The sequence below is a fragment of the Quercus lobata genome, chromosome 4 (assembly GCF_001633185.2).
Source record: "Quercus lobata isolate SW786 chromosome 4, ValleyOak3.0 Primary Assembly, whole genome shotgun sequence".
Taxonomy (NCBI): Eukaryota; Viridiplantae; Streptophyta; class Magnoliopsida; order Fagales; family Fagaceae; genus Quercus; species Quercus lobata.
In genome coordinates this window covers 37566154-37579725 of record NC_044907.1, presented here as the reverse complement: position 1 = coordinate 37579725, position 13572 = coordinate 37566154, and the positions used below count along the sequence as shown (strand labels likewise).

The window sequence follows — 13572 nt, the reverse complement described above, 5'->3', positions numbered from 1 at the left end:
CTCCCTCACATTGATACTTTTATGACTCGAACCCATGACCTTGGCTCTAATACCACTTGTTGGATTATTTAGACCTTTGTACACTCAGATTGTTTAACTTAATTAATTAACCAAGTTGAAACTTCAGTTTATTATTCAAATCTAGGTTAAACACAAAAAATCATATCACTTAATGTGGAAAAGTAAAAAAGACAAGCGATATAATGACCCAACAAAACCAATGAAACCATCTAGTTTCAAAGTAAAAAACCAAGAAAGAATTTAACCTAAACTATCCTAAAGGCAAAAAATTCAATATATAAAATGGAAGTTTTACAATAGATTTTTCCCTAAATCTAAAATTACCTCTTGTAGGACTTACTCACATGACCACACGCAACTCCAAATTCACGGACTCTTCTATCTGAATTTGTCGCACACAAACACCTACGTTTGTGACTTTGAAATCTCACTCAAAACTTTAGATCATCAGGAGTTGTTGATCTTGTATGCAAAAACTTATCTCCACTAGTTCTTGTATATGGATCTTCTTTGTGGTAGATGCTTGTTGAATTAGAAGGTCACAGAACCTCGCAAATCTCATAGGAGTAACTCACAAGACTTCCAAGAACTTCTGAAACATAATTTAGGATTTTCCTTTTATACCTAATAGTGTTGAACACAAACCTTAAAGATTTTGCAGGCTATGGGCCTAATTTAAATTCTGCAGAATTCGACGTTTGATTGGTTGAGCCTTGTAGATTCTGAATTCTTCTTTCTACAGCTTGACTATTCTTGAATCTTGACTTAAACCAATATGAGCAATGTCTAACACTATTCTAAGACTTAGAAATCTTAAACTAGATATGTTTTAATACTCGGTTTGCCCATTTATTCCTAAATATTTAGAACCTAACACTCCCCAACCCCACCCACCCCCCCCCCCCAAAAAAAAAAAAAAAAAAAAAACCTTGATAGACTTGGACTTTGACTAAGATTGGACCTTAATATCTTTAACAAATCTGATCTAGTAAAATCACATTCAATATATAGTGAAATATATAATAATTCTATTCAAACGATTTCTAAATTTGATTCCCAAAAACTACCTTTAACTCTCCAGGAGTAAATATACTAAACTTTTATTACAGCATGTATCCCCTAAAGCATAGGGAGTATGAAGTTATTAACCAACTACCGTGTTATAGAATTGTTATTGTTTAATACATTTCATCTATATTACACAGTGGGTATAGGAGAATTGAGTTGTACTGACTGAATGAGTTCAGAATCAGGCAAGTTCAGTGGAGGCAGTGAAAAGTGACCATAAGTTGAGCTTCCTCTTCTAATCTCTTGCATGCTCTGAAGGGCTGCAACAGTATTCCTAAAAATTCCTTCTCCTGCAACTATTATTGCTTCCCTTGCTTCTCTAGTTTTCTCTTCATCTTCAACTGGGAATACTGCATCTATGGTGCTTTCACATTGCTTCACAAGTTTTGATATAAGATCGGTTGTAAAGAAGGGCTGCTGCAATACCTTCTGAATGAATGGCAAGCGCAATAGGCCTCCCGTTCGCTTGTCATACTTCTTTAAGATCTTGGCCAACCCTACAAAACTCAAACCTTTTAGTATTCTAGGATTAGTAGTGAATTTAATTTCTCATCAAAACAAGATTTTTATTGTCACAAAAAAATTGTGCCTTGGTCTCTCAAAGGAGTTAGCTTAGCCTGATTTGGTACCTGTGTAATTGACATTGCTGTAGTTTACTAAGAGCACCATTTCACCATGAAAATCAACTATGTCTTTTCTGATTTTTGCCATTTCCTCTTTATAATCTGCCTCCGAAGGGTGATTCCCCTTAGGTCCCCATTTATCAATCACCCTCTGGATCCTCTGTTGTAACTCCTGAATTTTCAAATACATTTATCAAATTCATGACTCTTTTTTCACTTAACTTGTGTGAGGATTACAAATTACAAGAAAGTAACACTTAAAACTTAGCATCCTACTAGTAATATATACTTCGCAGGTTCCAAGAGCATATTTTCCTTGACAAACAGACAGAAATTCAACCCGAGAGTACAAAGAAATGGTCAATTTGGGGATCATAAGAGTCAAAAAGTGGTAAGTTGATTTGATTTTTTTTCTTCATGCCATCTATCTATGCCTGCAGACATGTATATCAAAGTTCCACTAAAAAAAGTTTGCAGCCATAGTTGAATACTTATTTCCATCATAGAGTTGAAAAGAATTTCACGACTCATTCAAAATCAAACATGTTAAAACTTTGTTAGTCCCGTGTATGGAATTCATTTTAGCATTGTTAAAAGTCATTGTCCGTTGTCTCCAAACATAACCCAGCTCAAGAACCAGCTTGCAATTTTGTTTCTTCATGAGCTTTAAGTCAAGAAAGTTTGGTATAGATTATGATACCTTAGTATACACGGCATCCAAGGATTTGTTTATTGTGCAGTATTTTAAGACTTTGTCATAATCTTTATAGGTGAATTGAATTTTGATGGGGCCCAAGCCGGAATAATTGTTGTGATTTATAGGGAACTAAAATTCAACTTTGTGGGCTTCCAAGAAACATGAAATAAGGCCCAACTTGGGAACCATAAATTTCCTCTTTCTTATATGTTCAAAGAAAGGAAGAAGTCCATCCAATATAATCTTCTTCTTTTTTTTGGCACACCATTCAATATAATTTTAAATCCACCAAAAAAATGAGCATTTTGACCCTTTTTTTTATGGAAGAGTATTTTAACTTTGATTATGTAATTGATAATACCAATAAACCATCTAAATATTGAAAGATTATTCTATACTGTGATAAAGTTAGTTAAATGAATATAAAACATAGTTAGTAAGAAATCACTTACCTCTAAAGAAAGTTAGTGACAAATCAAGGAAGGAAAAAAAAAAGTTTAGAGATTTAGGTTGTGTTTTAATTTAATTTATAGATAATCAACCGATTAAAGATCATCTATTGCTCAAATGGTAATAATTTTACACAAATAGTAAATAAAGTTCAAAATCATGAATTTTTTTCTCAATTAAAATACATAAAAAGGTCAAGCTATATAAAGCACGAACTCTCTTATCTTTGCCTACATAAAATATAGGACCTCGTTCAAATATTCTAAACTGTGTAAAATGCACTAATTGTAGCATATTAGAATCAGAACACTTTTGTCTTTTCCCAACAACCAATTCTTTTTAAAATTATAGACAAACCCTCTTTTTGGGCACAAATTTACGAAGAGTTCCAATGCAAGTTATCAATTTCCACACATTATAAATTACTGATTTTGATGCCAATTCTAAACAAATGATAATGGTCACAACATTATCTTTCTTGTTTAGATTATTCTTAATATTAAAAATAAATAAATGAAAAAAAAAAAAAAAAAAACCAACCAACCAACCAACAAAACAGAAAGGGACTGATAGATCATCTGAAATTGGTTACTTCGGGACATCCAATAAAATCTAAACAATTGAAATCCAGAGATTTTGGACCCATTTGCACAGAACCTACCGCCATGGCTTAAGAATTGTCGTGCTTCAATGATTCCGTTCATTTCTATAGGCTAATAGTGCTCAAAACACTTCAAAAGCTACGTTCTAGTCTCTATTAAACAAAAGAGTCTAATGTAGGAACTAGGACGTTGATGAGTTTGGATGCCACGACTTTGAAAATGATCTAATCCATTAGTATTAGAAATGAACATGAAAGCCTTTTTTTAATGCAAAAAAGTTAGCTTAGTCACAGGCTCTTATTCTAACCAAAACAAAAGGGAAAAAAAAGCATAGTTAGTCACAACTCACGACATGTTCTTTTTAAAAAGAAGCTTTTATTCTTTTTGTTTGGTTTAATTGTCACACTCAAGTAATAATTGATTTTTATCTTTTATAGAAAACTCATGGAATATCTTAATTGTTACGATCTCTCGAAGTTTCAACATCATATTCTCGAATAATTCTAAATACCTTATTATCTTTTACATTATATAATTCCCGAATTATGAATTTATTCTTGAATAGTTTCAAGTATGCACGCATGTTTCTTTTTTCTTGTTAAATCTCTATCGTTTTTAATATTTTCCTAAACATTCTAAGATCATAAAGAGGATCATGTTTCAAAATCAAAAACTTCCATAATCTTATATTTATTGTAGAAAGAAAGTAAGAAATAATCAAATAATAAGTGATTTGAAACACTAAGTCAATAATCACACTAAATTTCATCATGTATTTGTATTTTGTAACATTTATAAAGCATTGTTCAAATCATTAGCTTTCCGTCCAAATCATTAGAAATTTAGAACCCACAAATTATTTTCCAAAAAAAGAAAAGAAAAATCTTGAATTCCTTATTATCTTCATCAAAAAATAATTCCCTAATCACGAATTTGTTCCCTAAATGCATAAATTCTATTAGACATATATAAGTGATGTGATTAGTGAGGAAAATACATGGGATATCTTTTCCTAATACGCACGCTACACCCCCACATGGGTATCGTTTCCCATCTCCCAATCACATAAGAAAATGGACCCCCAAAGTGGGACCCACATTTTTTGGGTACACCAAACTTTTCAACTCTTGGCCCGTGACTCTTACATTCCTCCCCCTCACCCCCTGCAACTGAGTCACCTCCGCTTTAGTGATGAGTAAACTCAGTCAACTCAACCCAAACTATTTTTTCAAGAAAAATAACAAATTAAATACATACAAACATAAAAATGTGAAAGAAGTAAACTATATAGTTTTGAAAAAAAAAAAAAAAAAGTAAAAAATAATGCTGACAACATGTTTGGTTACACTAATACCCATTTATAAATGAACTAGTGTTTTTTATCACTTTTGTTTCAGTGTTTGGAGTAGAAGAAGTAAAGAAAAAATAATACCTTATTTCGGATAACAAAATCCTCTTCTTGTTCCATGAAGAAAGCATTGAACTTCTCGATCTCATTGTTTAACAAGTACACAAACTCTTCCTCAGCCCTCCCATATTCGAAGGAACCGTTCACCAATGTCGGAGCCGAAGAAATCGACCGGACAAGCTTCTTCAATTCCTTGTACGACAAAAACTTGTCCCTCCAACCCGGCAACGTTTCTTGAATTTGTTGCTTCAATCTTTTCCCAAACTTCATCGGTGCAACACTTCTATAATCACAAAAAACATAAAAGTGTTTTTTTTTTTTTTTTTTTTTGGTTTTCAAAAGCAACAACACCACCACACCAAAAAAGAGAGTAGAGAGTAGAGACCCAATAAAGATTGAAATTTTGGGGTTTGTAAAAAAAAAGAGAGTGTAATGAATGGGTGAAGAAATAGGGTGAAGAGGGGGTTTTATTAGCAAAAGATTACTAGAATATTAGAGGGCATATGCTTGGCGTGATGAAGTGGCGGTTAGAAAAGGCGTAAACGAGTCGTTGAAGTAAGAGAATTCTTTGAGCATATTCGATTTACTATATGGTCATACTTAAGACCAAGGCTTAGAAAAATTATTTAAAAAAAAAAAAAACAATAAAAATACTTTTTATTTATAATAGGTACTATTACTATATATATATTATGGTTGATTTTTTTTTTTTTGTTGATATTATATTTATGGTTGATTAATAAGGGACACGGGGGACATGGGTTTGTTCTAGTTTTACACGAAGGTGAGCTTAATGATGGTTTCTAGTGGGGCCGTACATTGTGTTAAGTGGCTCCCATAATTAAGAATTGCCATTATAATGCGTGTGGTGAGGGAATGCTTGTGACGGTAGAATTGTACACCAAATGGGGGATAAAGAGATGTGAGAGAAAAAGGATGATTCTAAGGAATCTACTAAGAATCACACACCCCATGGCCATAGCATAGCATAGAGAGATTGAAAACATAAATAGTATAGCTGGTACCATTGATGTGACTTTGGAAAAGTAGAGAAAGAACAAACCAAATTAGGGAATATGTGATTTTTAAACTCCTAGGAAATGCTCTAGAATTTGTAGGATGGGTCCAGCTACTCTTTATTGCACACCATTGATTTTAAAGGGTACCCTTTTTTGTTGTCAACAATTGAATGGTTAAGATGATTTCAAAATTTTCAAAAAAAAAATATATATATATTTTGAGTACAATGAAGCTGTTCTTGTGTTATAATTGGTATATTTTTCAAATGGGATCTTTTTTTTTTGGTAAAACAGGATTAGGGGAATAAATAAACAGGATTAGCGAGGGAATATGTGATTTTCAATTCCCACGAAATGCCTTATACTCTAGTAGTGGACCCAGATAGCAGTCCATGCCAACCGTTGGATTAAGGTACTTTTTCATAGTTAACGATCAAATACGTTTTCTTTTTTTTTCTTTTACATTTTTTAATTTTTTTGGGGTGGCAGAAGGAACTTCGTTTACTCAAGAAAGAATAAGAAATATGATACTTCATGTCTTCATCTAACTAACCAATTTAAAACAACAACCTAACTCAAAAAACAACAAAGAGTAGCCACCAATTTAGTGTGCTGGTATCATACTCTTTCTTCCTTATCACACTCACGAATATTCTAATTACCTGCAACTCTTTCAGGTGAATTCATATTGTTCCATTCCACCTTAATTTAAAACTAGTGTTAATTTACTATAATTGTTTTACTAATGAGGTCAGTATTATTTTACCACTAAACCAATTTTCTTTTTCTTTTTTATATTCTTCTTTTCGGTTTTGGGTTTGACACCCTAAATGAACCTGGATCCAACAAATCCTAGTTAACATATTGAACATATAAATTAGGGTAAATTGCAAATTATACTTCTAAAATTTGAAGTGTTGGATTTTAAACTCTAACTTTTAGAATTTGAATTTTATCCCCCTTAAATTTTAAAGGTGTTTGGATTTTACTTCCTAAAATTTAAAAGTATTTGAATTTTACACTTTAAAGTTTTAGAATTTGGAGTGTAAAATCCAAACATCTCAAACTTAGGGAATAAAATTCAAATTCTAAAACATTAGGGTATAAAATCCAAAGTACCCACAAACTTCAGGGGGTAAATTAAATTTTGAAATTTCAACGTGTAAGATCCAAACATCCTAAAACATTAGAAGTGTAATTTGCAATTTACCCTGTATATTAAGTTTGAACTAGATTATCAAAAATATTAGTTTGAACTATAGTTATAACTGGTTGTAATCTTTATATTTTAGGTTTTAGAAACTAATTACAAAAAATTTATTCTACAGAAACTTTTAACTAGTTCAAAGTGTATTTGTTTTAATGATTAATTCAACACCAAACTAATCAATTTGTCAAACACCATTCCAATGTATCAAATTAGAAGTTCATTCTTTACAAATACCCCTAAAAAAAACCTAATTATGCCGCTATTAGAATTCAAACTCAAGTTTTGAAAGTGGAGAATAATATCATGAATGCGATTACCATTCATTACCTACTACATAGGATTTAATTTTGAATGCAATTACCATTCATCACATACTACATGGAATTTAATTTTATTGTGAAAGTCACTGATCAAAGTACCCACAAACTTCAGGGGGTAAATTAAATTTTGAAATTTCAACGTGTAAGATCCAAACATCCTAAAACATTAGAAGTGTAATTTGCAATTTACCCTGTATATTAAGTTTGAACTAGATTATCAAAAATATTAGTTTGAACTATAGTTATAACTGGTTGTAATCTTTATATTTTAGGTTTTAGAAACTAATTACAAAAATTTTATTCTACAGAAACTTTTAACTAGTTCAAAGTGTATTTGTTTTAATGATTAATTCAACACCAAACTAATCAATTTGTCAAACACCATTCCAATGTATCAAATTAGAAGTTCATTCTTTACAAATACCCCTAAAAAAAACCTAATTATGCCGCTATTAGAATTCAAACTCAAGTTTTGAAAGTGGAGAATAATATCATGAATGCGATTACCATTCATTACCTACTACATAGGATTTAATTTTGAATGCAATTACCATTCATCACATACTACATGGAATTTAATTTTATTGTGAAAGTCACTGATCAAAGCGAATTCTCAATCTTATGCTCCTTTCTCTTAAGAACTATTGTCGACAATGGGATTTGTGACTATCTCAATCCCTCAGGCTAGTGACGCTTGTTCTTGTATGGGGAAATATTTGGTGATGCTTGGAGTACATCACTTTGATTCTCCAAAATTTCATGGGATCCTTGTACTTTTGATTGTTTTTTGATTTCCAAAATTACATTGGATTGTTTATCTAAGATTTCTATCATTTGAACCCACAAACCTTTCATCCTTGCTTCCATCCTTGATATGTTTTTGGACATGTCCTTGAGAATCTCTAACATTTGGTTGACATGCTTTGACATTTTTCATTCCTTTTTATTATGATCGAAGCTTTGAAATGTGCTGGACATGAATAACTTTGAGCTTGATGCAAAAATTGATTTTTATTAAGAGGTTTTTTTTTTTTTTTTTTTTTTTTTTTTTTTTTGGTGCCAAGTGGATTGGGTGAAGTTTTGGGAGTAATGGGTCAAGTTAGAATAAAGGTTTATTTGAAGGAGATGACCTAGTGGAATGTGGAAACATGGCGATTTCTTTTTGGTTGTTCGTTGATGATGGTACCAGTGGGATGTGGGTTTTAGTGATGACAAGGGGGTGTGGATTGACAGTTTTTATTTATTTATTTTTTTTTATGGCTTTTACTGATAGAGATGCGGATTAAAATGCTCTGATATCAAATGTTGTGAATTGAGATAAATTTCTAAACTTAAAAAAGATAGTTAGTCAATTTGAGATGACCAATCTCCTTAACTTGAGAGAGAAAATATACATTTTTTTGTTGATTTTCTACTTGTTTCATTCATAATTCTTACATGTAAAAATACTAGTGAGGAGATAAATCTTATTGCAACTATTTAAATTTAAATATAAATTGAAATCAAATTCTAATCCTCATCTTAATCTACTGCATAAAGGCACAAGTATCAAATATTCAAATTCTCATCCCTCAACACTTTAAAATTTGAGGTCAAATTTCTCCAATTGAGGGAGAAGAATATGGTGTGAGCAATCATAGATTTCCATGTTTCAAAATTGTGAGGACAAGATTCATCTTGAAGGGGAAAGGAATGTTATAACCCAAGTGCTGGACAAATTATTTGAATTTAGTTTAGTGATAGAATAATGCGTCCTAAATAGATAAGTATTGTTATTTATTTGTATTCAAATTAATTCCTATGTTTTAGGATAGGATTAGTTCCAAGGTTTTAAGATTTGTTGATGAGGTTATCTCATCCTTGGCTTTTTTTTTTTTCTTTTTTTTAGAATGTTATCCTTGGCTATTTATGTACATTGAATGCATTAATTAGAAATAAGCAAAAATTAACCCAAGAAGGCTATTCTCCCTCTCAAGTTTAGGCAAGGTTTTCAAACATGGACCGGACTCTTTGAACTGCAATTCAACTCGAAAAACGGTATAAACTGTGAGCTAGTTCAACTAGATCAAAGAGTTGAATGCCATCTCCAAGATACAACGGATTGACCACCCTTGCCATTATCTTACTAGTCTTCACTAGTAAGTAAGATTGTAAACTCTGAAACCGCCTAAAAATAAAATATGCGCAAAAGATTTGGTTGTAATGAGTGATTGAAGTTTTTTCACAATCGATGTTTCTCTGTTCTGGAGGAAATAAGGTTTTTTAACCTATTTTCCTGTTAGACTGTAGAATTAAGGATGAGAAATGTTTGTATCCTTGGAGTAACTAGCTTACATCCAAGGTTTGTAGGGCTTTGTTTCTTGGGGATCTGGGAAACAGTGAGTGCTTAGAGTTTCTGGTTGATAGTATTTCCAAATGGACGATCTCTCAAAGAGGTGGAACAAGCTATCACTCTCAGAACGTGAAGGAGGTGAGTTTAAATTCCAGACACAACACAAATCACAAGAGTTCTCGATTATGGCTAAGTTCTACACGCCTAGAATTCTGAATGTGGAGGCAGTGGCACGTACTTTCAATCCTATCTGGAGATCTGAGAATGGGTTTCAAATTCAAAACCTTGGAGAACATAGATTGCTATTCATTTTCGATAATAAAGCAGATGTCGATAGGGTTCTCCAAAATGAACCATGGAGCTTTGATAAGCATGTAGTGATACTCCAGTTCTACAATAAAACCCTTCCTTTACGAGATTTGGTCTTTAGAGAATCCCTTTTCTGGGTCCAAGTGCATGATATTCCGATCACTTATATGAACCAAGCTACGGCTGAAGAGCTTTGTTCTGTGATTGGTGAAGTGATTCATATGCCAGGGGATCCTTCGTTGGGTGGACAGGGATTTATGAGAGTTAGGGTATGAGTGGATGTGACTCAACCCCTCTATCGTGGAAGAATTGTGACTCTTGAGAATGGAGAACAATCATGGATGGCGTTTCGGTACGAGCAGTTACCCAACTTATGTTATTGGTGCGGTTGTTTAGATCATGCCGATAAAGACTACGAAGTCTGGATTCACAGCAATGGTTCTCTCAAAACTAAGGATAGGAGGTATGATTCTAGTATTAGAGCCCTTCCTTTTTATTCCTCCATAAAAAACGTTGTCTGTGTGCCTGGATATTTTGAATCACAGAAACAGAGACTGAAGGAGAAGGCTGCACACACGAAGAAAGTCAATCGAAGTCGGAAGGGTGACGATTCGTTCCGGCCGTCGATGTAGACAGGAAAGGAAGGTGCTGATATCTCGGCTGGCATTAATGAGGATTTGAATTCAAATAAGGCGGATTCTTCGCCTTGTTTTCAGAGTCAAAATGGGGCACGTAAAGTTGACATGCAAAATCCCATAAATTTTGAGAGGATTTTCAGGGATTTGGAAACGCATGAGAATCCTCAAAATTTTGGGTCAGGCTGTGCTGGCAATGAAACACAAATGGGCCCAACTAGCTCACCTCTTGGGCCTGGATTAAAAAGCCTAAAACGTGATACTCCTTTAGTGAAACCGGGCCTGGTGAGGGAGACTACAGTTAAATGGGCTAGAGCTACTCAGTCCATTGTTTAATCTGATGAGCTTGTTCATCCAACAAACCTGGGAAAACGCCATGCAGAGGCTTTTGTCAACGAGCAGCTAGAAGCAAAATGTCGGCCAAGAAACTTTGAGCATGGTGATTCAAGTACATGTCCAAGAGTGGAGGCTGTCTAACAGCCCCACCGAGAGCAATGAGTTGGTTATGCTAGAACGTGCGGGGGCTTGGGAACCAATGCACCGTTCATAAGCTTGCATTGTTAATGCGGGCATAAGATCCTGCTGTCCTGTTCTTGGCCGAGACATGGGCAAACGAAGATAGGCTGACGAAGTTATGCGATGATTTACATTTTGATGAGAAGTGGGTTGTTCTGAGAGTTACGAGGGCTGGCGGACTGGCCTTGCTTTGGAAGAACAAGATGCAAATTACTGTAGATTCATCTTCCCTCAACTATATTGACGTCATCGTCAACAAAGGGAAGGATGACTCTTGGAGATTTACTGGTATGTATGGGATGCCAGAAACTGGGAGGAAGCATGAGACTTGGGATTTATTGCGAACTCTTGATCGGAAATTCAGCTTGCCATGGTTAGTGGCCGGTGGCTTCAACGAAATCTTATTATCGCATAAGAAGCTTGGAGGGGCGTTGAGAAATGAATCAGCTATGAGAGACTTTAGAGAAGTTATGGATGATTGTGGACTTCTGGATTTGGGGTATGTGGGGAAAAAATATACTTGGCGGGGCAAACGTGGCAATGGTATGGTTTTGGAAAGGCTTGACCAAGCTCTAGCTACACAAGCTTGGCTTGCGATGAATCCAGCCACACAGGTGCAGTGTATTAGATCTAATGTCTCTAATCATTATCCCATAGTTGTCAAGCCTGAAGGTATTGTGGGCAGACAATACAAATTGTTTAAATTTGAACACATATGGCTAACAGAGAGTGGTTGTGGTGATACTGTTAGGGAGGCTTGGATGACTCACATGCCATACTCGTCCTCTTAGATAGTGTTGGAGAAAATCAAGCTTTGTGAGGAAAAGCTAGTGGAGTGGAACAAATGCTCCTTTGGTAGTATGAAAAAACAGATTGAGGAGAAGTCTAAACTCCTAGAAAGGGCAGAATTTGCGGCGGTACAGGGGGCTGACTTTGAAGCTGTGCGAATTCTTAGAGTTGAAATGAATGAGTTGCTTGAAAAAGAAAGCTTGATGTGGCAGCAACGAGCACGAGCTTTTCATCTCAAATCTAGTGATAGCAATACCCGATTCTTCCATAATAAAGCTTCTCAAAGATTTCGACGTAATAGAATTGTGGGCCTGCTTGATGAATCCAACTCTTGGTGCATGGATAGATCACAGGTTGAAGATATTGTTTATGGCTTTTATTCTAGCTTATTTACATCCTCTAGACAAGCTGGTGCTCATGCTGTGTTGGAGGTCATCCAGCCTTTAGTCACTGAAGATATGAATAATAGCTTGACTAAGGAATTCACAAGACATGAGATCGACATTGCACTGAAAGAGATGGCCCCGCTCAAGGCTCCGGGTCCTGATGGTATGCCCCTTCTTTTCTTTCAATCTTTTTGGCATTTGATTGGAGATGATGTTTCCAAAGCTGTTTTGGATTGTTTGAATTCATGTCATATTCCTAAGGAGTTTAACTTCACTTATGTTACTCTTATTCCCAAAGTGAAGAACCCTGAAAAAATATCTGAATTTCGACCCATAAGTCTCTGTAATGTTATTTACAAGTTGATTTCGAATGTGTTGGCAAATCGTTTAAAACCTTTATTACCACTTATTGTTTCCGAGAACCAGAGTGCTTTCCAGGCTGGCAGGGTAATTACTGACAATATTCTTATGGCTTTCGAAACCTTACATTACATGAAAAATCATCAGAGTGGTAATACAGGTTTAATGGCTCTTAAACTTGACATGAGCAAGGCTTATGATCGAGTTGAATGGTCCTTTATGAAGGGTTTATAGGAAAAGATGGGTTTTCACAGAAAATGGGTTGATCTTATGATGGAATGTATCACTATTGTCACTTATTCCATTTTGATTAATGGGGAGCCGTCTCACATCATCCACCCTAGCAGAGGGCTCAGACAAGAGGATCCTTTATCTCCATATCTCTTCCTTCTTTGTACTGAGGGTTTGCATGGCTTACTAGCTAAGGCAGTTGCCTCTGGAGAGATTAGAGGTATATCTATTTGCAGAAGTGGACCTCGATTAACCCATTTATTTTTTACAAATGATAGCTTGCTTTTTTGCAGAGCTTTGGTCCAGGAATGTATGCACATCCAGGACCTTCTCTCTACTTATGAAGATGCTTCTGGACAAAAGCTGAATAGAGATAAAACCACTCTTTTCTTCAGTAAAAACATGGATAGAGGGATTCATGATTCCATCATAGACCTGCTCGGTGTTCTTGAAGTAAAGTAGTATGAAAAATATTTAGGCTTGCCATCTTTTGTGGGAAGGAACAAAAAAGCAAGCTTGGCTTTCATCAAAGATCGGATTTGGAAGAAGCTTCAAGGGTGAAAGGAGAAAATTCTATCCCAAGCTGGGAGGGAAGT

At 34.6% G+C, this 13572-nt stretch overlaps 1 protein-coding gene across 1 annotated transcript; it reads right to left on the bottom strand.

Moving 5' to 3' along the window:
* Nucleotides 1–1069: 1069 nt before the first annotated feature.
* LOC115983741 (SPX domain-containing protein 3-like) lies at nt 1070–5404 on the bottom strand. Its single transcript, XM_031106507.1, has 3 exons — nt 4894–5404; nt 1719–1884; nt 1070–1586 (listed from the first exon to the last, which is right to left on the bottom strand). The coding sequence occupies exons 1-3, from the start codon at nt 5137–5139 to the stop codon at nt 1219–1221; spliced, it is 780 nt and encodes a 259-aa protein (XP_030962367.1). The 5' UTR covers nt 5140–5404; the 3' UTR covers nt 1070–1218.
* Nucleotides 5405–13572: the final 8168 nt, after the last annotated feature.

Bases quoted from the DNA above. Each gene is read 5' to 3' on its own strand.
- LOC115983741 (XM_031106507.1), bottom strand. From the start codon at position 5,139: ATGAAGTTTGGGAAAAGATTGAAGCAACAAATTCAAGAAACGTTGCCG. The intron at 1,885-4,893 runs GTATTATTTTTT...TTGAAAATTCAG, and splicing joins ATTTTGTTATCCGAAATAAG to GAGTTACAACAGAGGATCCA. The intron at 1,587-1,718 runs GTACCAAATCAG...TGAGTTTTGTAG, and splicing joins CAGCAATGTCAATTACACAG to GGTTGGCCAAGATCTTAAAG.